The 25,112-nt window shown below is 43.5% G+C and overlaps 1 protein-coding gene across 1 annotated transcript in view; it reads left to right on the top strand.

Moving 5' to 3' along the window:
* The window catches only part of LOC103886038 (putative uncharacterized protein UNQ9370/PRO34162), a 37,023-nt gene extending 11,918 nt beyond the window's left edge, over positions 1 to 25,105 (top strand). Inside the window, 2 exon segments of the mRNA XM_021940321.2 lie at positions 23,709 to 23,886; positions 23,888 to 25,105. Of these exon segments, the coding sequence (XP_021796013.2) occupies positions 23,709 to 23,886; positions 23,888 to 24,289 (580 nt within the window). The 3' untranslated portion in view covers positions 24,290 to 25,105.
* The last annotated feature ends 7 nt before the right edge of the window (positions 25,106 to 25,112 follow it).

The following is a 25,112-nucleotide window of genomic DNA, read 5'->3' as shown; positions in this document are numbered from 1 at the left end:
GGTTAGGAACTGAGCTGGGATTTAAACCCAAAGGTCTTCAAAGGTGGGACCCTTTGTGCCAGCAGGAGCCGGTCAGGGAAACATTGTGGGAGAGACAGTTAGTAGATTGCACTGGGTGGGGGGCGTTGGGGAAGGAGGGAGTTGGGGGGGAAGGGAGGGAGTATGTGCAGTGGGGAATAGTTATGCAGCCCCCACCTTGATCATGTAACAGCAAGAAAGTGTCCCAAGACCCAAGAAGGAAGTTAGCCTAGATCTTATGTTTCAACACAAAATGTAACAACGTGACTTTGTTAAGAAACAGAAATTCAGGGCCTAAGAGGTTGGTGGAACAATGCCAGGTTTCGCTTCCTTTCCTGGGCATCTCCCCTGCATCACCCTTTGGCTTGGGAGTGGCAGGTTGTCCGTGAGCACGAGTGACCGGGTCCCCAATCTTTCCTCATGGTTACAACCTCGCCTGCAGGTTCAGGCACTGTCGAGTGGGGCGGGAAGGTGGCTGGCACTATGAAGTGTCCGTCAGATGCCAGACCTTTGAGTCTGCTGCCTCATCCCTCCAACAGCAAGCCAGGGCCAGTGGCTGTACTGTTCCCTCCTCCCTCATCTAGTGTCCCCTTTTCCCATAGGACGAAAGGTAGGGGAAGCTAAGAAATGATGGCACAGGATTTGAACTCAGGATTATCTAGGCTCATAGCTACATGACGATTCTACACCACCTTACTGTCCTAGGCAGGGCAGGAGCCCCCAGACAGGATGGGTAGCCTCTCTGAAGTTAAAATAGTAAAAAGCATAAAGGGAGCCCTTACCCGAAGCACGCAGCCGTGAAGCAGCACACAGTTCTCCTCTGGCCGCTCTTCTGCGAGGCCAGGCGCACCACAGGCATCTGCCTTTGATTAGAATGGGTAGACAGGAAACATACCTGCGGTCCCGGGCCTCTCTCACACTCCAGAAATGCCATTCACAGACAGGGAAGAGGGAGAAAGGATGAGAGGAAGGGAAGGAGAACAATCGACAGCTACATGGGAGCGTCCTGGGAGGTAGGGTCACCACCAGAGACAGAAATGGGCCTCAGCCGCAGGTCAGGGCGTGGACACGGAGGCAGCCAGGCCTGATTTGCTGGGGGAACCACACTGGGTCTGGCATAGAGAGGTGGTTTGCCGTGTATGCAGCAGCTTGCGGGGAGCCTGCTGCTGAGAGCTGGGGCTGCTGCTTCTAAGCTGAAAGGAAAAGAAGGGCACATCTTTCCAAGCCACTCAGTCCCCCAATCATAGTGCCTGGCTCCGACCTCCCACTGGGCCCATCACAAGGCCTTGAGGTTAGGGACATCAGTGACCTGCATCAGAGTCAGGGAAGAACATCCTGGCCAGGAGTGAACTAAGGAAGAGATTCACCACAGGGTCCTGGTAAATGCCTGGGAGTGAGAGCCTTACACTCACCATCTCTTTCCTCTCTGCCTGTTGTAGTTAAAAACCACGCTCTTGACTTGCTGATGTTCTGAGCTGCTTGTTGGGGGTGGAGGTGGCTTCCCACGGCTTCTTGCACAGTGTTGGCCCTGGCTCACTGTCCCCCAGGCAGGGGGAGACTGCTGTGTTCAAGGGGAGTTCTGGGTGTATGTGGAACAGAATAGGGAGCCCCCAGTGGGGCAGGTGCTGGCGGCTCTTCACCGTGTCAGCTCATTCAGCCCTCAGGTCGCCCTCTCCTCAGGTGTGACCTGCAATGCACAGGTGTGGAAATGGAGAAGACCTGCGCTGGGTTCCAGGATGACACTGGGCCTGTGGAGGCTGCCAGGAGAGACCCTGCCGGATTCTCACTGTGGAGACACTGGCGCTACAGCCCAGAGAGGAGGACACTTTATTAACTTGTCACATCGAGCAAAGGCACTGGTCACTCCATTCTCTTGCTGTGCCTTGAAAAGAGGAGAGAATGTGGAATCTGAGGCCTGGGCGGCAGCCCTGGTTGCACCAGCTCCCCAGGCAAAGCCGTAACCTGAGATGGGCCACCTCCAGGCATCAGGAAGTGTGGGCAACCGTGGGGAAGAGAAAAATAACAATGCCTGCTATCCTCACCTTCCAGGCTTGCTTTATGGGCAGAGGGGGTGACAAGTGTCATTCTTTCCTGGGGGCTGCAAACCATGATTCAGGTGTCACGTGAACTGTCTCTGTAAAATAACATGCAGTCCTCACCCCTGGTCCCTCAGAATGTGACTGTATTTGAAGATAAGGTCTTCAAGGAGTCAGTTAAGCCAGACTGGGGCCCTTAGGATGGGCCAGGTGTCCTTATAAGAAAAGGAGATGGCCTGGCGCGGTGGCTCACGCATATAATCCCAGCACTTTGGGAGGCTGAGACAGGTGGATCACCTGAGGTCAGGAGTTCAAGACCAACCTGGCACAACATGGAGAAACCCCATCTCTACTAAAAATACACACACACACACACACACACACAAAAAGCCGGGCGCTGTGGCTCATGCCTATAATCCCAGCACTTTGGGAGGCTGAGGCAGGCAGATCACCTAAGGCCAGGAGTTCAAGACCAGCCTGACCAACATGGTGAAACCCCATCTCTACTAAAAATACAAAACTAGCCGTGTGTGGTGTCCGGCACCTGTAGTCCCAGCTACATGGGAGGCTGAGGCAGGAGAATTGCTTGAACCCAGGAGGTGGAGTTTGCAGTGAGCTGAGATACCATTGCACTCCAGCCTGGGCGACAAGAGTGAAACTCTATCTCAAAACAAAACACAAAACAAAACAAAACAAAAAAAACCAACAAAAAAAGAGAAAAGATTAGGATGTGGATACACACAGAGGGAAGACCACATGAGGACACAGGGAGAAGACAGCCATCCACAAGCCAAGGAGCTTGGCCTCAGAGAAACCAACCCTGCCGACACCTTGTTCTGGGACTCCTAGCTGTCAAAATTATAAAAAAAAAAATACATTTCTGTTGTTTAGAATGGCAGATCAGTGCCTGACACTGTGGCTGTGTTGGGCGTCAGACACGGGCAGAAAGTGAGAGAAGGGAGCAAAGGTGTCTGCTGGGGCCGTCAGGAAAGGCTTCGTGGAGGAGACAGATTCAACTTTGATTTTCTAATCTATAAAATGGGGATGACAACAGTTCGGCTCTCAAAGCTGTCAGGAGGACAAAATGAGAGGATTCATATAAACTACTGCATATAGTACCTGGCTCCAGAGGATGCATTGGTGAATTTCAGCATAATTTCTACCATTGTCATTATTAAAGGATGACGAGATCTGGGGATGGGGAATGAAGTAGCATGGGAAAAGACAGAAGATAGGGGAGTGGACAGTGAGGAACCCACTGTCCTAGGAAGGGCAGACTTCACATTGCCTGCCCCAGAGAGCAGAGAGAAAGGATGTGTTCAGTTATTGTGTGACATCAGGAGGGTGGTGTTGTTGCTATATATTTTTTTGTCATCTGAGAGGAACTTCTCCCCAGACCAGTTTTAAATACTCCTATCTGATCCATTTCCCTTGTGCCAGAGTCACCCATAAAAACTGTAAGATCTTAAGAAAGCAGTGAAAGATTCAGTCCAGGTCCCTCAGTTGGCACAGTTATATGGGGGCAGATCTTCAGCATCTCCATAGATCCTGTGTTGCAGGTGAAAGCCCTCATTTGGGATCCATCAGATCCATCAGTCATTTTTTTTGAGATGGAGTCTCACTCTGTTGCCCAGGCTGGAGTGCAGTGGCACAATTTTGGCTCACTGCAACCTCCACCTCCCAGATTCAAGTGATTCTCCCGCCTCAGCCTCCCAAGTAACTGGGATTACAGGTGTGTGCCACCACGCCACCTAATTTTGTATTTTTAGTAGACACAGGGTTTCACCATATTGGCCAGGCTGGTCTCGAACTCTTGACTTCAAGTAATCTACCTGCCTCAGCTTCCCAAACTGCTGGGATAACAGGTGTGAGCCACCATGACTGGCCTCATCAGTCATTTTCTATGAGGGTCAGGGGCCATGCTTGTTGTGATCTTTTCTCTCTCTCTCTCTCTCTCTCTCTCTGTCTCTCTCTTTTACTTATTGCTTGACTGGCCCACTACCAATTCCTTCCTTCATTCCACCGTTATTGATTAGTGCTTTTCGTGCATTGGGCCTTTCATCTGTGCTGGGTACTGGGCAGGCAGCAGCACACAAAGGACACAGCTCCTGTTTCCTGTGGCATTTGTCTTACTTCAGTGTGCAGAGGACTTTGCCTCCTGGCTACCTCCTCTGGCTGGGCTCATTCCTGTAGAGAGGGAAAGGGGAGCAGAAAGCCTGTCCAGGCCGCCCATGCTCCCCAGGCTGCAGTGCTGCATTGCTGAACCTGTGTTCTGTGAGGTGAGGTTCGCCGTGGGCAACAGTGAGGGAGCCGCAAGAGGAGCTGTGAAAAACCTAACAGCAGGTCTGGGGTGGTTGCCACCAATAACACACAGGCTTTAATCCTGCTTTTATCTTAATAACCACTGTAACAAAAATTGCATTATGCACACTAATAATAGCCAGTGTCTAAAGAAAGGAGTGTAGCTTACTATGGTAAGGCCTCTTGCCAGGAACTGGTGGAAGGCTGAGAGCTTGCAATCCGGAATGGCTATGATGCTTACATTGACTCTTGATCAGGGTCGGCAGACAGAGCAAGTGAACCCTTACCTCCATTCCTGCACTTGTGGCAGGCAGCACCAGTCAGCTGTCACACTCATCCATGTGGATCTCTTGATCTGTCTCAGGAAAGCCACTGCCTGCTGAAATTAGCATAGGAATCAAGCCTGTTTAATGTCTCACCTGGATCCTAGTGGCTTTTATGCTGAACTAGGCCCAAGGTTTCAGAGCCCAGTTTCTTGAGGGATAGCCCTTGAGCTACTTTAATCAGAACCGTTAGAGCCTGGGCAGCTTGTTAGCTCTTCCCTAGAGCTAGGGAATCAGAATCTTTGGGGAATGTCAGAGACAGCACTCAGGTGTTTTCTTTGCAAATGCTCCTAACCACAGCTTTAGGGGCCGGAATTCATATCAGGTGTTTTCTTTTGGGTCTGTGTGCTGGAGGGAGGGCGAGGGTCAGAATAAACACATCTTGAGCCCCTCTGTGCAGAGTTAATATTGAAAAAGACAATTGTTTTCAGGCAAAAGGTCCGTTTTGTGCAGCCTCATTGGATGTATTTGGGTGTAAGGGGCAGGATCGCATAGGAGTCAAAAGCATAGGCTCTGACAGCCTTCTGCCCAGGTTGGAATCCCAACCCCACCACTCACTAGCTGTGATACCTTGGGAAGTTTCCTTGGCCCTTTCTGCCTTGGCCTTACCAGCTGTGACAATAAAAAAAATCTCTCGGCCGGGCGCAGTGGCTCATGCCTTTAATCCAAGCACTTTGGAAGGCCGAGGCGGGCAGATCACAAGGTCAAGAGATCGAGACCATCCTGGCTAACATGGTGAAACCCCGTCTCTAAAAATACAAAAATTAGCTGGATGTGGTGAGGCGTGCTTGTAGTCCTAACTACTTGGGAGGCTGAGGCAGGAGAATCGCTTGAACCTGGGAAGCGGAGGTTGCAGTGAGCTGAGACCACGCCACTGCACTTCAGCCTGGTGACAGAGTGAGATTCCGTCTCCAAAAAAAAAAAAAAAAAAAAAAAAGTCTCTAAATATGGTCAAATGTGTCCAGAGGGAGAATCACCTCCAATTAAGAGTCACTGAAGTGGAAGTTTATAGCAGATCCAGTGCTCAGTGGATCTCCATGTTACCTAAGAATTTTTTTAGCAGTCATTTTGGCCAGATATAAGGAAAAATGAATCGACCATGTAAGCTATTAACTTTGGCATGTATGGGGTTCCTGAAAGTTAGAGAATAGATACTACAGCCTCTCCTTCTCAAAGATAACAATAACAAAAAGCTAACTCTGACCGAGCCATTGGGTCAGGCTGGGTACTGTTCTGTGTGCTTAATATACAGTCATTAACAATTTCATCCTCACAGTAGCTTATGAGGTGGATACTATGATTATTCCCATTGTACAGATGAGGAGACTAAGGCAGAAGAGACTAAGAACAACTCCCGAGGTTTTACAGCTAGTGAGTGGAAAGGTGGAGATTCTAATCTGGGCAGAGGGTGGTCAGAGCCTGTACTCTTAACCCCTACCTGATCCTGCTCCTTATACCCACAGCAAAGAACACTTGATCCCAAATGTCAATCACACCACAGTAGAGAAACTGTGCTAGCTCAATAGGAGGCAGTCTTTTTTTTTGAAACAGGGTCTTGCTCTGTTGCCCAGGCTGGAGTGCAATGGCACAATCACAGCTTACTGCAGGTTTGATCTTCTGAGCTCAAGCAATCTTCCCACCTAAGCCTCCCGAGCTGGGACTACAGGCAGGCACCACTATCCCCGACTAATTTTTATTAATTTTGTAGAGCCAGGGTCTCACTTTGTTACCTGGGCTGATCTTGAACTCCTGGATTCAGGTGATCCACTTGCCTTGGCCTCCCAAATTGCTAGGATTACAGTCATGAGCCACCATGCCTGGCCAAGAGGCAGTCTTTACAGTAGAAAAGACATGGGCTTAGAGCACATGAGTCAGGGGTTTGCTTTCTGACTCTTCACATGTCAGCTGTGTGGGCTGAACAAGTTACCAAACCCTTGTAGACATTGTGTTCCCACCAAAAAGCATGGAGATTGTGAAAGGAAATTAAATTTTGGGACCCCAAACTCGCCATGGCAATGTTAATTGATAGCTTATCTTTACAGGTGCAGTTACCCCAGCCTGCCAGACACAAACGTGTATTTTGTGTGTGTTATATTATATAAAATGCAGATTCCCCATATTTTTCCTTTGCCCCTTTTGTTTAAGTGAAAACTGTGTGCTTCTCAATATCCCGCCCTTTCCCCTTTAAATTTGGAGACCTCAAAATCATCTTCAGAGAAAAGCATTGACCTGTCTCCTGGGCACGCCCTCAACTTTGGCAAATAAATCTCCAAAAGTGATTGAGACTTGTCTTGTCGTTTTCTGTGATTGACAAGATTAATAAGACCTGCTTTGAAAGGTTACTGTAAGTTATTTGAGATAATGTATATAAAATGCCAAATAAATTGCCCAGCACCTGGTTACTGCTTGAGAAATATTAATTCCTCGTTCTTTTCTTCAATGGAAACTATTTTTGCTCTTCTTTTCAGCCTTCTCCATCAGCAGGAAGATTCTTTGTGTGTTTAACCTGGCATCGTTGGTCTCATTTTTCAATTCGTTAATCAGGGGGTTCTGCTGAATTCTGTTCAATTTTCTGAAGTCCTTCTGCTGTGGAACTAGATTCAGAATCTCCAGAGCCGAGGAATGGGAGAATTATTGCAAAATTCCTGCACTAACACTCCTACTGTATATATACCTGTGTCTTCTGAATGACAACCTTATCCTGCTGACACAGTGCCATCTGGCCCACCCTTTGGACCTTTCACCTACTTGAAAACTTTTTTTACTTTTTATTTCAATAGTTTTTAGTGCACCCGTCACCTGAGCAGTATACACTGTACCCAATGTGCAGTCTTTTATCCCTCACCCCCTTCCACCCTTCCCTCTGAGTTCCCAAAGTCCATTATATTCTTCTTATGCCTTTTCGTCCTCATAGCTTAGCTCCCGCTTATAAGTGAGAACATACAATATTTGGTTTTTCGTTCCTGAGTTATTTCACTTAGAATAATGGTCTCCAGCTCCATCCAAGTTGCTGCAGAAGACATCATTTCATTCCTTTTTATAGCTGAGTAATATCTAATGGTGTATATATACCACATTTTCTGTATCCAGTTGTTGGTTGATGGCACTTAGGTTGGTTCCGTATCTTTGCAGTCGTGAATTGTGCTGCTATAAACGTGTGTGCATGTGCTTTTTCATATAATGACTTCTTTTCCTTTGGGTAGATGCCCAGTAGTAGCATTGCCCAGTAGTGGATCGAATGGTAGATCTACTTTTAGATCTTTAAGGAATCACCATACTGTTTTCCACAGTGGTTACACTAATTTACATTCCCACCAGCAGTGTAATGGTGGCCCCTTTTCACTACATCCAGTCTGTTGTTTTTGACTGTTTAATTATGGCCATTCTTGCCGGAGTAAGGTGGTATCTCATTGTGGTTTTAATTTGCATTGCCTTGATGATTAGTGATGTTAAGCATTTTTTCATGTTTGTTGGCTGTTTGTATATTTTCTTTTGAGGAATGTCTATTCATGTCCTTTGCCAACTTTTTGATGGGATTACTTGCTTTTTTCTTGCTGATTTGTTTGAGTTCCTTCTAGATTCTGACTTCTAGTCCTTTGTCAGATGCATAGTTTGCGGATGTTTTCTCCCATTCTGTGGGTTGTCTGTTTACTCTGCTGATTATTTCTTTTGCGGTGCAGAAGCTTTTTAGTTTAATTAGCTCCCATTTACTTTTTTTGTTTTTGTCACATTTACTTTTGGGGTGTTAGTCATGAATTCTTTGCCTAAGCCAATGTCCAGAAGAGTTTTTACGACATTATCTTCTAGGATGTTTATAGTTTCATCATCTGCCTTCTTTACATTTATTTATTCCTTCTTGTTTTACAAGTTCTTTGTCTCCCAGTTTTCATAACAAAGAATTATCAATGAAAATTAATAATGAGGTAGAAATTTTAATAAAGAATCCCAGGGACAAATTATAAACAAGTAAGCACAAGAAAAGTTACAGTTAAAAATAAAACAAAAAGACCCAGGGAGGCTTTTGGTAAGAAAAGGAGGGAACTAAATGAAGATAAAATTATATAGTAAGTTGAAGGGCAATTTTGGGTATTAGGAATCAGCCTTCACAGTGCTTTGGAGAGTGGGTCCAAAGCACTGGAGAACAGTGCATTCGAGAACCTTGGTCACACGGCTTGATAGGACCACCAGTTCACCTCTTTGGATTCATGGCTGGTCTGCCCCTTGGGGTCCACAGTGTGAAGCCCTGAGGCCTAGCTTCCTGGCCTGAAGCAGCAGGAGAGGGCAGTCGTTAGAGACTGGGCTCTGGAATCAGATGGACCTTGATTTAATCCTGGCTTCGCCATTTACTACATTGAATGACCAAGGACAAATTATCTCCTTCTTCAAGACTGCAACTTTGCATGGGTGAAGTTGTAAAATTGGTAGTAATAACAACACCTCTCATAGGAGAGTTATAAAGCAATGCATTTAAAACATTGAACATAGCACTGGATGCATTGTAAGCTCTCAATAAACTTTACTGATGGGATGATAATGGTGATAACATGATTGCCTACTTATAAATGTCTGCTCTGGTTGTCTTGTCTATTTATATGTATGAATATACATGACTGTATGTCCATGAAAAGCTAAAATACATATGCATGTACATGTATACATATATGCATTTGTGTATATGTGTGTGTGTATATACAAATGTATGTATTATAGCTTTTCATGTACATGTAGTTGTGTCCTGCACACAGCTGGTTTGTGTGCATCTCATCTCTTCCCAGCTGTCAGCTCAGTAGTATCATATTGGTAGTTGGCCATGGTGGGAATATTTTATAGCATGGAAATTGTAAACCTATACATCAAGGGTTTTTCCCCCTCAGAGAGCCAGTTTGCCAGCATACCACTGTGTATATATACCTTGCATCTCCAATTAGATTCAGAATTCCTTTAGGACTCAGGATGTTCTGTTTTCACCCTTTGATCCCCACAGGGCTTTGCGTGTGTCTTTTGTGCAGTAGGCTTCAAAGGGTGGCATGAGTCAATAGCATGGAGGGTGAGTGGATAAAAGCAAGGGAAGGGATATAGCAGAGTCGACTTAATAAAAGGGAAAGAAGAAGCTGTTTCAGAAAAACTGGTAAATAAGTAGCCAGGAACGGAGAGAAGGAGTAAGGAGAGGGAGTTCTCAGATGAGTAAAATGGTTTGGTGACAGAAAAGGACTTAGAAATGTAAAGTCCAGAAAGAAAATGAAATTCAGGGTAAGAGTAGATTTCCTATGATTTCAGACCGCTGCTGGTAGTGTATTTTTTGAGTTCCAGTCTTTTAGATGAGTGGCATTTGTTTCAGATGTTGAGATAATTAAAGAATTGTTTACAAGAGAAAAAAATTGGACTCAATCTAATGTTCAAGAATAGAGGATTGGTAAAATATGTAGGATACGTTCATTTTATAGAATACTTTTGGGTCAAAAAACATGATAGAAAATTCCAATAAGATCCGGTGAGAATAATGACAAGAAGCATGGAAAGCTGGAAGAATGGTATGATAATATGCAAGAGAAAAGGCAGATTAGAAGCGGCAGCTATAATCTCACTTTTATATAAATATATGTGCAGAGAAAAATATCTGAAACGGTATACATTAAAACACTAATGGTAGTTGTTTCTGAATAGGGTGATTTTTTTTCCTCCACTATTTGCTTATGGACATTTTCTCTTTTTTTTTTTTCTATTTCAAATACATTTTTATTTATTTTTAATTTTTTTTCCCCCTAGAGATGGGTCTCTGGAGAAATGCATTGCCCAGGCTGGTCTTGAACTCCTGGGCTCAAGCCATACCCCCTCCCTCAGACTCCCAAAATGCTGAGATTATAGGCATGAACCACTGTACCTGGTCTAAAATACATTTTAATTTAAAAAATTCAAATGTGTTTTCCACATTAGTCTCTTTCTGTCTTTATCTCTGTCTTTGTCTCTATATATTGTCTTTACTGATAGCACTGAATTTTAAGATCACAGCTGCTTTAAGATTAACAAAGTGATTAAGACCTGTGGGCTAAGAAACGATTTTCTTTGACTTGCAAATGTATCCAGATGAAAAGTCTTCCAGTGTAACAAATTGCTGTAATAATCCTTGAACACTTGGCAAGCGCCTTTGATTGCGAAAAGTCAGTTGCATGAACTGGGGCTGTCCTGAAGAACTATGGAGTCTGCATCCGGGGTGCAGGGCAGGCGTGCAGTGTCTAACAGCGACTCCCCAGAGCAGCTGCAGACCCAGAGGGCTCCACCAGAATGGCAGGGCGGTTCCAAATACACCAGCCTCCCAGAAACGTGGCCCTGGCGATCTAAAGATCTTCACGTCCCAGGACGGCCCTATCAGATTCAGTGTCTAATGAATGGCAGGTGTTAGGAGGCAGGCAGGGGTTTCCTGTGGCAAATTCCTGATTCACAGCTGGAAGATGGATTTCTGCCCTCAGGGAAGCGGTTTAGTGGCAGGTGGTGGGAATTAGCTGAAATTTCCAATAAAATGCAGTCAGAGCAGTGAGCTAGTGGGCACAGGAGAGCCTCCGTCAGTGGCTCAGTTATCTTCTGGTAGAGCAATGGAAGAATTGGCAATTTTCTTCATATTTCATTTTCCTGAGATGCAGGATGGTGAAATAGCGAAGAGCCTGACTCTGGAAATAATGAGAAGGGGTTTAAGCTCTGGCTCTGTGTGCATCTCGGGTAGGTTACCTGATATATATAATATAAGTACTCTTATATTTCAGTTTATCAGCCCATGGAATGGACGTAGAGTCCCTCCTGCCTGATGGAGTTACTGTGATGATTAAATGAGGGAATATCCGCGAGGCATTTAGAGCAGTACCTGGCGCTGGGGGAGGTGCTACGGAAATGTTCCGCGTATTGTGATTCCTCGGTTTTTTAACTTCTTTCTTCTCCCTCCTCTCCTTCCCCTTACCTTCCTCTGCTGCTTTTCCTCCTCCTCTTTCTACTCTTCTCTGCCCCACTCACCTTCCCCACACACAGATTCCATGATCGATGAATTAATTCCTGCATTCCTGCATTAATTTCTCTGAGAGTCTTTTCCTTTTGACATTGGTGCTGAGAGGAACAGGTTGCTTCTTCTCACACTGATTGACTAAGTGAATATTTTCCTGAGCATCTTCTATTTAATTTTATTATTATTATTTTTTGAGACGGAGTCTGGCTCTGTCGCCCAGGCTGGAGTGCAGTGGCGTAATCTCTGCTCACTGCAAGCTCCGCCTCCCTGGTTCACGCCATTTATTATTACAAATTACATACACTATGTGCTCAACATAGCACATTTATAATCATCTTGTTTTCCAGCTTTATTGATGCATAATTGACAGACACAAATTATATATTTAAAGTGTACAATGTGATGTTTTACAATACATATATATTGTGAAATGATTACTACAATCAAGCTAATTAACGTATTCATCATCTAACATAGTTAGTTACCTTTTTGTGTGTGTGAGCATACTTAAGATCTCTCTTACCAAATTTTTATTTATTTATTAACTTTTATTTTCAATTCAGGGGTACATGTGCAGGTTTGTGATATAGGTAAACTCATGTCATGGTGGTCTTTTGTATATATTATTTCATTACCCAGGTATTAAGCCTAGTATCCATTAGTTATTTTTCCTCATCCTCTCCCTCCTCCTGCCCTCCACCCTCCAGTAGGCCCCAGTGTGACTGTTTCCCCCACCATGTGTCCATTTGTTCTCATCATTTAGCTCCCACTTATAAGTTGGCAAATGTCTTGAGGACATTATGCTAAGTGAAAGAAGCCAGACAGATAGAGAAATACTGCATGACCTCACTTATATGTAGAATCTAGAAGAGTTGAAGTCATAGAAGCACAGACTGGTTATCAGGGGACAGGGTGCGGGGGGAATGGGGAGATGCTGGCCAAAGGGCACAAACTTCCAGTTATGACATGAATACATTCTGGAGATCAAATGCACAGCACAGTGACTATAGTTAATAATAATGTTCTGTATAATCGCTTTTAAAATAAACTTTTTGTATACATTTATAATTTATAAACTTTTTGTTATGGACTGAATGTTTGTGTCTCCCCGCCCCCATTCGTATGCTGAAGCTCTAATCCCCTATATTTGGAGGTAGAGCCTGTGAGGAAGTGATAAAGGTTAAATGAGATCATAAGTGTAGAGATGTAATTTAATGGTGCTGGTGCCCTTTTGAGAAGAGGAAGAAACTCCAGTGCTCTCTCTTGCAGCCACATTAGGACAAAATAAGGAGGTGGCCATCTACAATCTCGAAAGAGTCCTTTCCAGAAACCACATCAACTGGTACCTTGATCTTGAACTTACCAGTACCCAGAACTGGGATAAATAGATTTCTGTTGTTTACACCATCCAGTCTGTGGTATTTTGTTGTGGCAGCTTGAACAGACTAATACACTTTTTATACACTTTTATAAACTTTCTGCATACTTTTATAATTTATAAAAATGTTTATAATGACCACTTTATCTATTTTTTTGTTTTGTTTTTTGTTTGTTTGTTTGGTTGTTTGTTTTGGGACAGAGTCTCGCTCTGTTGCCAGGCTGGAGTGCAGTGGTGAGATCTCAGCTCACTGAAACCGCCACCTCCTGGCTTAAAGAGATTCTCCTGCCTCAGCCTCCCAAGTAGTTGGGACTACAGGCACTTGCCACCACGCCCGGCTAATTTTTTTTGTATTATTAATAGAGACGGGGTTTCACCATGTTGGCCAGGATGATCTCAATCTCTTGACCTTGTTATCTGCCCGCCTCGGCCTTCCAAAGTGCTGGGATTATAGGCGTGAGCCACCGCGCCCGGCCTCTAGTTGTGTTTTAAATCAGATAGGAGCCAAAATGACTCACAAACAAAAACTAAATGTACATTGTCTTTTGTATTTACTTATTGACTTATGTCATTATCTTTATAAGTGCTCTTTATTTCTTCACATGTATCTGCATTACTGTCTAGTGTTCTTTCATATCTGCCTCTGGGGCCCTCTTTATTTCTCTTAGGCAGGCCTGCTAGTGACATGTGTATTGGAAGCACACTTCAATCCTTAGACAGACAGTTTGCAACTCTGCCTTAGCCCTCACCTTCTGTTTGTGCAGAGCCTCAGGGTCGTCCATAGGTGAGAGCTTAGAGCCTTCTCAGATCTTTACTAAACACATGCGTATCCCCAGGCATGCATACGGCCCTATGCATGCATGTGGCCTCTCAGATTCTCAGGAATATGACAGACATTTCCAAAGCCCCATTGATACCTGACTCCTGGCTTTTCCTTCTTTTTTTTCTTTTTTTTTGGTTTCTGGTTGTTGTTTGTCCTAACTGATATCACTGCCTCAGGCAGCTGCAACGTTACACAGTTGCTGCTGATTGTTTTGGATAAAAGCTTAGGGAAATGCTGTTTGTACTGAGCAAGCTCTGAGGCAGGTCAAATAAAGACAAATGCTGGTGGTGGGATTTTCTAGGAAAATGCCAGATATGAAAAATTATGACATTTCTCTGGGAAGGGGATTCTGGAGAACATTCAACCTCATTTTATCTCTTGGAGTGGCTGTCAGGCTGCTGGTTTTCAGGGCTGTTTTCAGGACTGTCTGCAGGACTGTCAATTTTCAAAGCTACTACGGGGCTAGAGAGAAGGAGTTAGGAAGTTAAAATGCCACAAAGCTTGCTGTTCTTACTGAGACTCAGCCATTTTCTTGAATAAATGCTTCATGGATTTCTGCAACCACTGATTAACTTCCACAGTTCTGAAAATGCTGATTTTGACCATTTCTATCAGCATTTTTATTTCTTTAATGGAGGAGAAGACTTTCAGAGGTGCTTACTCCACTATTTCCACTGATGTCACACCTTAAACATATATATTTATATATTTTATTTTATTTTATTTTATTTTTTGAGGCAGAGTCTCCTTCTTTTGCCCAGGCTGGAGTGTAGTGGCACAATTTTGGCTCATCACAACCTCCAACTCCCAGGTTCAAGTGATTCTCCTGCCTCAGCCTCCCAAGTAGCTGGGATTACAGATGCCCACTACCACACCTGGCTAATTTTTGTATTTTTAGTAGAGACAGGGTTTCACCATGTTGGCCAGGCTGGTCTCCAACTCCCAACCTCAAGTAATCAGCCCATCTCGTTCTCCCAAAGTGCTGGTACTACAGGCATGAGCCACCATGCCTGGCCTTGTTAATTAAATATTAAGAGAGAGTGTGTGTGTGTGTGTGTGTATGTGAATGAGTGATACACACACCCAGGCACACACAATACACATGCACACACACACACTCATAAATTTTTCTCTAAGAAATGCCTTAGCTATATTTCTACAAATTTCATATGTTGTCTTTATTATTATTTATAAATAACTTTTAATTTTCTTATTTTTTCTTCTTTGACTTTAGCACACTATTACTTTCCTCCTCAGCTTTTATCCCCTTCCGTGCTATAATTATCAGGGGGTTTATTTCTTCTTCTTTTCCTCCTCTTTCTTCTCCTCTCCATCTTCCTTCTTTCTCCTTTTTTTTCCTTCTCCTTTTAGCATTATGTTACAGTATTTATTTAGACTAAATTATGTTTTATTCATTGATTTGTTAACCATTATTTTTCAAATCCCACATCCTTCTGTTTTGGAATTAATTAATTAATTTATAGAATTATTGACTCATTCTCCAGTGACAGTCTGGATTCAAACATTTTGAGTCCTTAGTGATTAAAAATGTCTTCATTTTATGGTGGTTGTTTTTGCTACATATAGAATTCTAGGTTCAAAATAATTTTCTCTGTGGCTTTGGTGCTCTTTTCTAAAATCCAGTGTTATTCTCTGGCTTCTCTTCAGAATGAATAAATCTTTTGCCTTTTAAAATCCAGTATTACTGAAGAAGAGTTTTGTTTCTATCTATTTCTTATTTCTTAAAGATGAGGCACTTTTCTTTCTGGAAAAGAAAGTTCGTAGAGTATCTTAGGTGTACTAAAATTTCATCAAGCATGTGGCTCCATTAATTAGTAGCTGTCTGTACTTGGGCAAGTGATTTTAGTCTCTCCAAACAGTTTTCTCATCTGTACCGTGGGAGAAATTATGAGTTGGGAACTCACAGGGTTGCTACAAAGATGAAAATACATACTGCATGGAAACCATTTAGCCCAGTGTCTTGCTCTGAAACAGTTCAGCTTTACTATTATTATATTATCTACTCAGTAGGCTATTTTAATCTGAATGCCCTTTCTTCCATTGACCATTCCCCTCCTCCCCCATTAGTTCTTTTATTTTTCTCCCTTTTCCCCATTTTCTGTTTTCTCCTCCCAATGGATGGAAGTTAGATTTTTGGATAGGTTCTTTAAATATGTTTTCTTTCTTATTTAGAACCTGTCTCTTTTCCCTACATACTAAGAGATTTTGTTTTTATTCTCTTTCTTCACATTATTGATTTTCCTCAAATATCTAGGGACCCCATTAGAAAGTTAATGGGGTCCCTAGATATTTCTGTATGCCAGGAATTTCTTATGATATCTGCCCTATGGCTGGTATGTATTCCTGTTGTCCAGAGCTTTTATGAAGTTATACTTAAAACAATAACAACAGCAAAACAAGAAACTCTTGTTTGTCACTTTAAGTGATATGGATAAGATTATAAACAGTAACATATCTTAAACCATCATCTGGATTCTCTAACTTGCTCTTTTTTTCTCCTCTCAAGATAGTCTCAAGGTAGCTTTGTTTTTGTATAGATGCTGAAATCCATGATCTTTATAGACATTTTGGAAGATTGAAAGAAATATAAGTAAGGAAATAAACAATGCCACTAATCCCACCACCATTCTAGAGATATCATTAATATGTTCTTGTTTCTCTTTTTAGTTATTTTATGCATATGAAAAAATAGAATCCTATTGTACATTGACTCTTGTAACATGTGTTTATATTAATATGTGAACGTATTTGCATGTTATTAATATTCTAAATATTTTTTAGTAAATGTATAAGATTGCATGTATATACCAAAATTTATTGACTCAATTCCCTCATTGGTGAACATTTCCATTCTTTAGTGCAGCAATGAGCATCATAACAGGTACATCTTTACTCATGTCTATGGTTGTGTCTTTAGAATACAGGAGGGAAGGGTTTTGCAGAGATCATTCCCTCCATAATTCCTAACAGGTGTCCAGTGAATTTACACCAGCAAAGAGGGCTGTGATTTAATGTGAAAATTCCTTTGTTTTGGGTGATGGATATGAATAAGGAACACAACCTCATTGAGTGTAATGCTTCCCAAAGCTAGCCAATCATCAATTATCTAGGGGTAATTATTTAAATCACAGATTCTTGGACCCACACTTGGAAATACTGATTCATTAGGTCTAGTGCTGGGCCCAGGAATTTATATTTTTAAAAAGCTCCTGGGTGATTCTAATGATTAATCAAGGTTAGGAAACAGGATCTAGCAACTGCAGAGCCTGGGCACGGGGGCTGAGGGACAGATGTCAGGTCCCATGTGTTTCCCAGTAAGAAAGGTGGTGATGGTGAAAACAGAAAAGGGACATTCTGAAAGTAGGACTGACCATGTTGGAGACTGTTTTGAAGCAAAAAGCAAAGGTATGAGCTCCAATGAGTACTTAAGGTTTGGAGCACAAGAGAGAGACTTGGTTGATTGTCGTGGCATCAGCTGTTTGGAAGGAGAAGATGGCTTTGCCCAGGAATTGAGACCTGGGTTTAGTGGGCTCTGTAGTGTGTACCATGTGACACTGGGAAGTTCCCTTTCCTTCTCTGGGTCCTCAGCGTTCATGTAATCTGAAGGCGTTGGACTATATCAGGGACTTTTCAAGCTGTGGGAATCCAAAGCCACAATGGTGGAGGGGTGGCTGAGAAGGTGAAAATCCTTCTATGCTCACTGTTACCCTCCTCCAGGGACCCCAAATTTATTTGCTTTAAATTAGAGCCCGTGTAAGATTGTGTCTGCAATTTTTTTTTTTCTGCTGCGAGAAAGTTTGAAAATCTCCAGACTAGATGGCCTTTCTGTTCTAAAAAGCCATATTATTTTGTGAACCAAGACTGTGAGGAGGAAGAACAGGGGACTGAGTGGATCAGAGGGCCATCCGGAATGGACATTTCAGGCCTCATTTGAATTTGACCCGTTGGGTTGTGGCAGTAGCTCTCAATTTCCATCTCAGAATCAGTGTATTGCCTGAGTCAACTCAGAGTGACCTCCAGGAAGAATTCTAGTTGACTTCTCATCAGATGCTTATATTTGACTTACTGGGGGAAGTCCCTCACTTCACAGGACCCCGAAGTCCAGAGAGATGACGCTGCTTCATCTGTTAACACTTTGGTCATGTCTTGCTGTTTAAGTATTTCAACAATAGAGTATGTTTGACCTTCTTTCAGCCTCCTTTCAAGCTGAGAATTTAAGGTGTTCTGCGGAATGTTGTGCAAACAAGCCTTTGGCTTTGATCTCTGAGAATTCTTAGGAGTAAGAAGGGAGAAGATGAGCTGGGGGCCTGGAGGGATTAACTGTGAAAACCTGGCCAGGCTTTGTTGGACAGGGAAGCTGGAGTGGAGTGTGGGGTGTCTGGGGAACAGATGTGAGCCTGACTTGATCTTCTGCAGCTGCAGACAGAGGTTTGCCAGAGGTGACTGTGAGTTCCCGTGGCGGCCAAAAGTCCTCTTGGTGTAGTCCACCAGTGGTCTCTTCTCTGACTGGAGCTGGAGTTAGTGTAGGATTTTTGCAATTTGATTCCAGCAACCATATAACAGGTTGGATGGAGAAAGGATTTCTTTTGACAAGCCAGGGATTTGATGGGTCTTATCTCTGAGTTATTATATTCATTTCTAAACATTCCAGAGAGGTGATGGAGGAACAAAGCCCGCCTTTCTCAGTAATCTTTTATTACTTTGTGATCCCAATGAAAATGATGGGCAGGGCAGGGTAGGGCAGAGTCAGAAAAACTGTCTCCCCTAGAGCAGTGTGTCCCCGAGTTTGTTATGGGGAATACTAGTCCCAAGAGATGCTTCAGATGGTTTCATGATCAAGTAGGTTTAGAAATTCTGCACCTGGTGTTTTCCTCTTGATATTCCCAATGCACATTCAAACACTAAAGGCTCTGAAATATCCTATAGTCAAGAATTCTCTGACTTTATTGAACTGAAAATTTCTCAAACTTAATTGGCCAGGGAATTCCAGTCATTTTTGGTGGAGGCGGCACCCATTGATATCAAATAGATGGAACTTCAAGAAGGGCTGGCCTCCAGGTTGGGAAATCGAGGCGTCCATGATGTGCTCACAGAGTGGTGTTCCTGAAGCTACTCCTTTCCTCTCTGGTGGCATCAACAACTTGGGAATTTTTCCTTAGCAACATACTCTCCAAATTATTCCAGATAGAGTAGCTCTGCTTGTGATTTCATTTGAAGAATAAGACCAATAGCTGAAAAGAACTTGAGTCAAATTCCCACACAGAAGGAAAAAACATTCAGAACTTAGCATGAAACTTTTACTAATTTATTTTTTATTTATTTTTTGAGATAAGGTGTCGCTCTGTCTCCCAGGCTGGAGTGTAGTCGCTTGATCACGGCTCACTGTAGACTTGACCTCCCGGGCTCAAGAGATCCTCCCACTTCAGCCTCCTGAATAGGTAGGACTACAGGCTCACACCACCATGCCTGGATAATTTTTATGTTTTTGGTAGTCATGTTGCCCAGGCTGGTCTTGAACTCCTGGATCAAGCAGTCCACCTGCCTCAGTCTCCCCAGGTTCTGGGATTGCAGGCCAAATGAGGCTGTTTTTAATACCAGCTTCATATTTCCTCTCTATTATTCAGAAGGAACCAGAGGTGGCCAGAATGTAGCATCCTTTTGGCCAAAGTAAATATTTCAGGAACAGATAGCTGACCCATAAACAAATCAGGCTCAAATAGAGCTTATCTCAGGAATTGAGGCCGAACAATTTACAAACAGGTGTTGTCTTTTCCACTGGACTTGGAGTGGTGGGGATGTGAGCCTGTTGATACCCTTTCCCCATGAGAGAGAGCCTGATAAAGGAATGAGCCAAGATGTGGAGAAATACTGGGCCTCCATGAGTCATTTGAGTGCCTGGATCCAGCCAAGCCTGGCGTCTAGGCTGTTTGGTTATGCCAATTTGAGTTTTCTCTCCAAGTGTTTTTACCAATATGCTTTTCATGAGATACTTTTTCTTGGAGCTAAATGTCTGATATAACAAGAATTCGCTTAAACACCCCTTCCCACCTGGCTCCACCCCTAAAACCAGAGCAAGCACTATTAAATAAATTATGACAGTCACCTTTGTCATATAATTTAAAATAGTAATTTACTCTCTTTTCTCCTAGAAGATACTTGGAAGTTTGTCTAGTACAAAGCTCCATCTGATCCTTCAGGTGCCTCTACAGAACGTCCACCAGGAGGGTTTCTGGCTTCTGCTTAAATTATCCTCAGGACCAGACAGCTCAGGAATGCTTGAGGAAACACGTGCCATTTCTAGGCAGCTTTAATCAGGCTGATTGGCATCTGCCCGCCTGTCATTTTGCCTTTTGGTCCTGAGCTAACTGCAGACCAAATCTAATCCCTCCTTCACAGGACTGACTTTCAGATTGTTGAAAATAGCTAAGCCTCCTCTATCACACACCGGAAAAATGTCCCCAACTTTTCCAGTGGGGCCAGTGTTGGTTTTCTTCACTGCCCTACCATGAGCATACTATAATGGGTTGTGAATTTATTTCAACTGGGATTGCTTTCATCTGTGATTCCTAAAGTACTATATGTCCATCATAGACTATGCAGAAAGGTAAGAAGAAAAAAATGAAAACTCACCTGTGAGTAAGTGGCCAAGACATGAGCCCCTTTGACCTTCTGATGGCTCTTCCTCCATTAGTTTTACGCATGTGGTGCACACGTGGTTGTGCTGGTGTTGTGCCCCCTTCTTCCTTCTCTCTGCCCAAGAGGTTGGCCTACAGTGGGCCACACTTTCACAGGGGCTTCTGTGTCCCTGGGTTTCTGCTGGGTTTAGACAATGAGGTGCTCAGGGCACAGATCTGACAGAGGAGAGAGGTCAAATTGTTTATGTCCCTGATTCCTCCCTGTGGAGTTGCCTGGGGCTGACTTGTCCCACTCAGGGCAGCCTACTTAACACTTCCCTCTGTCATGACTGTAGTGACTTCTGTCCTGGGCCTTTTGCTACTTACTAGCTATGAGCTACTGTCCTGGCCTTTGTAGTTCCTTGCTCCTACCCCTTTGCCAATGACCCATCCTTCCTTGTCCTAGTTGAGTGCTGTTTCCAGTAGGAACTTAAAACTAATATGATTGTATTTTGCAAATGAGAAACAGACTCTGCACACTGACATATAACCTGCTGGGTCATTTCTTGGGATATCGAAAACCTCTTTTCATGTTGTTAAATATTCCTCTACAACATGTGATGAATGGCTGAGTAGGTTTTAGATATATTTTAAAACAAATGTACCAGAGTTTATTTCAACCTTGAGGAATAGGAAGTTAGTTTTTCCTCCCAATTTACTTTCTTCCTATGACTTTGAAAGTACTTTGGTGAATATCCTTGTCAGTAAATCTTTGCATGTGTTCATGTTTATTTCCATAGGATAAATCCGCGGAAGTAAAATCTCTAGATCAGTAGAAATGAACATCTGAGAAAGTTTTACTGTATGTTGCCAGGTTACCCTCCAAAATTTTTAAAATAATTGGCACTGCTTCCAGCTACCTGTTGGAAGATTTGTTTTCTGACACTTTCTCCAACATTAAGTACTATAATAAAATAATACTGTGTTTGCATTGTAATAGGTGATCTCCATTCCTTTGAAGATGAAGTCCCTAGGAGTGAACCCAGACTCCAGGATAGAAAGGAACAGACTCTATCACCTTCTTTTTCCTGAGCATAATACCTTAATTGATATAGCCTAAGAGATAGTCACTATGGTAGGCTGAACAATGTCCCCTCCAAAATGTCCATGTTCTAATCTCTGGAACCTGTGAATATGATATTTTTCACATAGTAAAAGGGACTTTACTGATATGATTAAGTTAAAACTCTTACAGGGAAATAATCCTGGATTAGCTAGATGGGCCCAGTGTAATCACAGGGGTCTTTATAAGAAAGAAAAAGGTGCTGTGACAATGGAAGCACAGAGAGAGAGAGAAAGAGAGAGACAGAGAGAGACAGAGAGAGAGACTGGAAGATTCTATGCTGCTGGCTTTGAAGATGGAGGAAGGCGTGTATGGTAAACACACCTGACAGTGATGATTTGAGCATACACTAACAATGACCCTGTGACATGGTTTGGTTTGGGTCCCCATCCAAATCTCATCTCGGATTATAATCCCCACATGTCGAGGGAGGGACCTGGTGGGAGGTGATTGGATTATGGGGGCGGTTTCCCCCATGCTGTTCTCATGATAGTGAGTTCTCATGTGATCTGATGGTTTAAAAGTGTGGCACTTCCCCTTTGTGGTCTCTCTCTCTCTGTCTCTGTCTCTCCTGCTGTCATAATAGATGTGCCTTGCTTCCCCTTTGCTTTCCAACATGATTGTAAGTTTCCTGAGGCCTCTCCAACCATGCGGAACTGTGAGTCAATGAAACCTCTTTCCTTTGTAAATTACCCAGTCTCAGATAGTATCTTTATGGCAGTGTGAAAATGGACTAATACACTCCATATGGCAGATGCATCTGAATGTGTGTTCAGAGTCCCAGGCTAAGAAATTCGGGAGTAGCCAACCTGGAGATCCATTCCTTATCTATGAGGGACTCTGGCCTGGCCCATGGAATGCAGGCTGTATAGGGGATCGAGATCCTTTATTTTGGGTAAAATGAAGGTTGCCTGGTGAAGATTGTTAGGGGGAGGGTGCTAAGTGAAAATGCTATATAAACTCCATGCCTTTTATAAGTGGTTGCGGTTCTTCTGCCCAGCCTGCTGCCACTGGACTCTCTTCCCTGTTTGTAAGCTCTCAGTAAAACCCCATGTCTTATTTACTGGCTCCTGGTCTCTTCTTTGGCCTTTTGAACATGGTGTCCTCCCCATTGGAGTCAAATGGGGCTTGGCACAACAAGGTGTCACAAGCCAAGGAATGCAGGTGGCCCCTAGAACCTGGAAAAGGCAAGGGAACAGATTGTCCCTGAAAGCCTCCAGGAGGAACACAGCCCTGTTGATGCCTTGACTTTAGAATTCTGACCTCCAGACTGATGAGAATAAATAAGGGGTTGTTTTTGTCTATGAAACCTGTGGCGATTTGTTAAGCAGCAATCGGAAATTAATACAGTCACTTTCTTGTTTCCCGTTGGCTTATGTTATTTTCTGCTAAATCCAAGGTATGTGGTTTGTATATTTGTTTGTTTTGGCATGTTCTGCTGCTAAACTATATCAACCCTCTCTTCAGTTTTGCCTTTGGTTCTCAGGATCTCGGCTGGAGCTTTGTCTCTGTGCTTGAAGTTAGGGGCATCAGAGCAATCCTGTAAGTGTGAGGTTGCAACAAACAGCTGCAGGGAGCCAGGTGGTGTGTCTTTAGGGAAATGGCTCCCAACCCTGTCTGCTACTGGAAGGGGCATTTTTTTTTTTTTTTTTTTTAACACGCCCTCTCAATTTTTTGCCTAAAATGTCTCTTTCAAATCCTAGCTTCTGAATTCCTTTCCCACACTTTCATCTCTCCTTTCCATAATTTACTACTCTTTCTACTTGATCATCAGAACATGTTAACATAATACAATCCTTGATACTTGAGGGATCTTCTTTTACCAAGTGCTTTCACATAAATGATCTCATTAAATCTTCCTACCACTGTGCTTGGTGAGCAGTGCTCGGTGTCGAATTAATGACCGTGCCCCTTTTCCACAAAGAAACATATTTTTACTCCCGGGGTTTCCTTATATAAAACTCTAAGGCCCTGGACATCAACAAGGATACACACACACACTCTCACTCACAAATAAGGTATGTAGCTTCTCACCTGCATACACACATTGTGTGGAACTCCTCTGGGTTCAATATGTTAGGAGAGGTATCTTAGCTTATGCTACAAAGACAGACATCACCTTTTTGTAAATTCTAGAGATCCAAGAGGTCCCTAGTTTCTTGATGATCTGCAAAATGAGCTCACCTGCCATGAACAGGACATGCACGGATCATGCAACCCTAGCCATAGCTCAGGTTGGGCTTTGGGTGAGCCTGGCCCAAGGCTGGAAGAAGCAGGAGAGGGCCTGGCAGAGCAGAGGGGACCTTTTTTTCCCTGCTCATCGCCCTGCAGACTGCTCAGCATTTTCCAAACCTCCCCACTGCTCCTGGGGGGGCTTCACATTTGAACATTGTCAGCCCAGAGCTGACACCCAAGCTGACCACAGCCCTAAAGCATGCTGAGTGCCTCTTGGACCTGAATTTCCATAGTCTGTACCGAAAGCCACGCCCCATGGCTGCAGTTTACCTCAATCTCAGTTTGCCTTTGAAATCTATTCACAGGCTATCTCTGAAAAAGTCCTTTGGGTTTGGAAAATGGGACTTTGAAAACAAGTCCATTTTTATTGTAGATTCAGGGGGCACATGTCCAGGTTTGTTACCAGGGTATATCGGGTGGTGCTGAGGTTTGGGCTTCTATGGATCCCATCACAGAAAATAGGACTTTTCATTAATAAAGACTCCCGAGAGCTTAATCCAGAGCTGAGTTCCCCATGCATGCTCAGTAAAGATCTGCTCATGGGAGGGTTACAACACCCATCACCTTCAATTTTCTGTTTTGAAATGGCTTTATTAGAGATGTTCAGATTGCTCTTCCCTGCGCTTATATTTATTTGAGTCCAGGAATCAAATGATGATGTATCTGGTCCCAGCAGCCTAGAAAGGCAGCTCTCCCAAGCATTTCTGAAAGGCTACACTTTACACGAGTCCTAGGCAAACAGAGAGGAGGCCCACCCCACATTACATACACTTCCCGAGGGCTCAGGCCCTGCATAGGCTCTTGGCTAAGATGCTGCTTTCAGAGTTGGAGAGGGGAGCTGTTTGCTGAGTTTTCTGATACTCTTAACTGTTGAACTGGGCAGAGTTGTGGTTTGTTCAGAGAAGAGGCTTGTATTTAGGGAAAAAGTCATGGACAATGAATTTCTAACTAATAGAACATATTTCAGAAAGGCTGTATGATGAAGCGGAAAGAGTTGAAAATTTGGGTTTGGAAGACCTAGGTCCAAATCCTGTTGTCACAACATACCAGTGGTGTGGTCCTGGGCAGGTTACTGTGAGCCTGTTTCCTCACCTGTACAATGGGTATAGTAATAATAGTGATCATAACTTACAGGGTTGTTGGGAACCTTGAATGAAAGAATGAATCTGGCCAGATGTGGTGGCTCACACCTGTAATCCCAGCACTTTGGGAGGCTGAGGTGGGCAGATCACCTGAGGTCAGGAGATTG

Source organism: Papio anubis, chromosome 7, assembly GCF_008728515.1.
Source record: "Papio anubis isolate 15944 chromosome 7, Panubis1.0, whole genome shotgun sequence".
In the NCBI taxonomy this organism is placed as follows: domain Eukaryota; kingdom Metazoa; phylum Chordata; class Mammalia; order Primates; family Cercopithecidae; genus Papio; species Papio anubis.
This window is presented reverse-complemented; position numbering and strand designations above follow the sequence as displayed.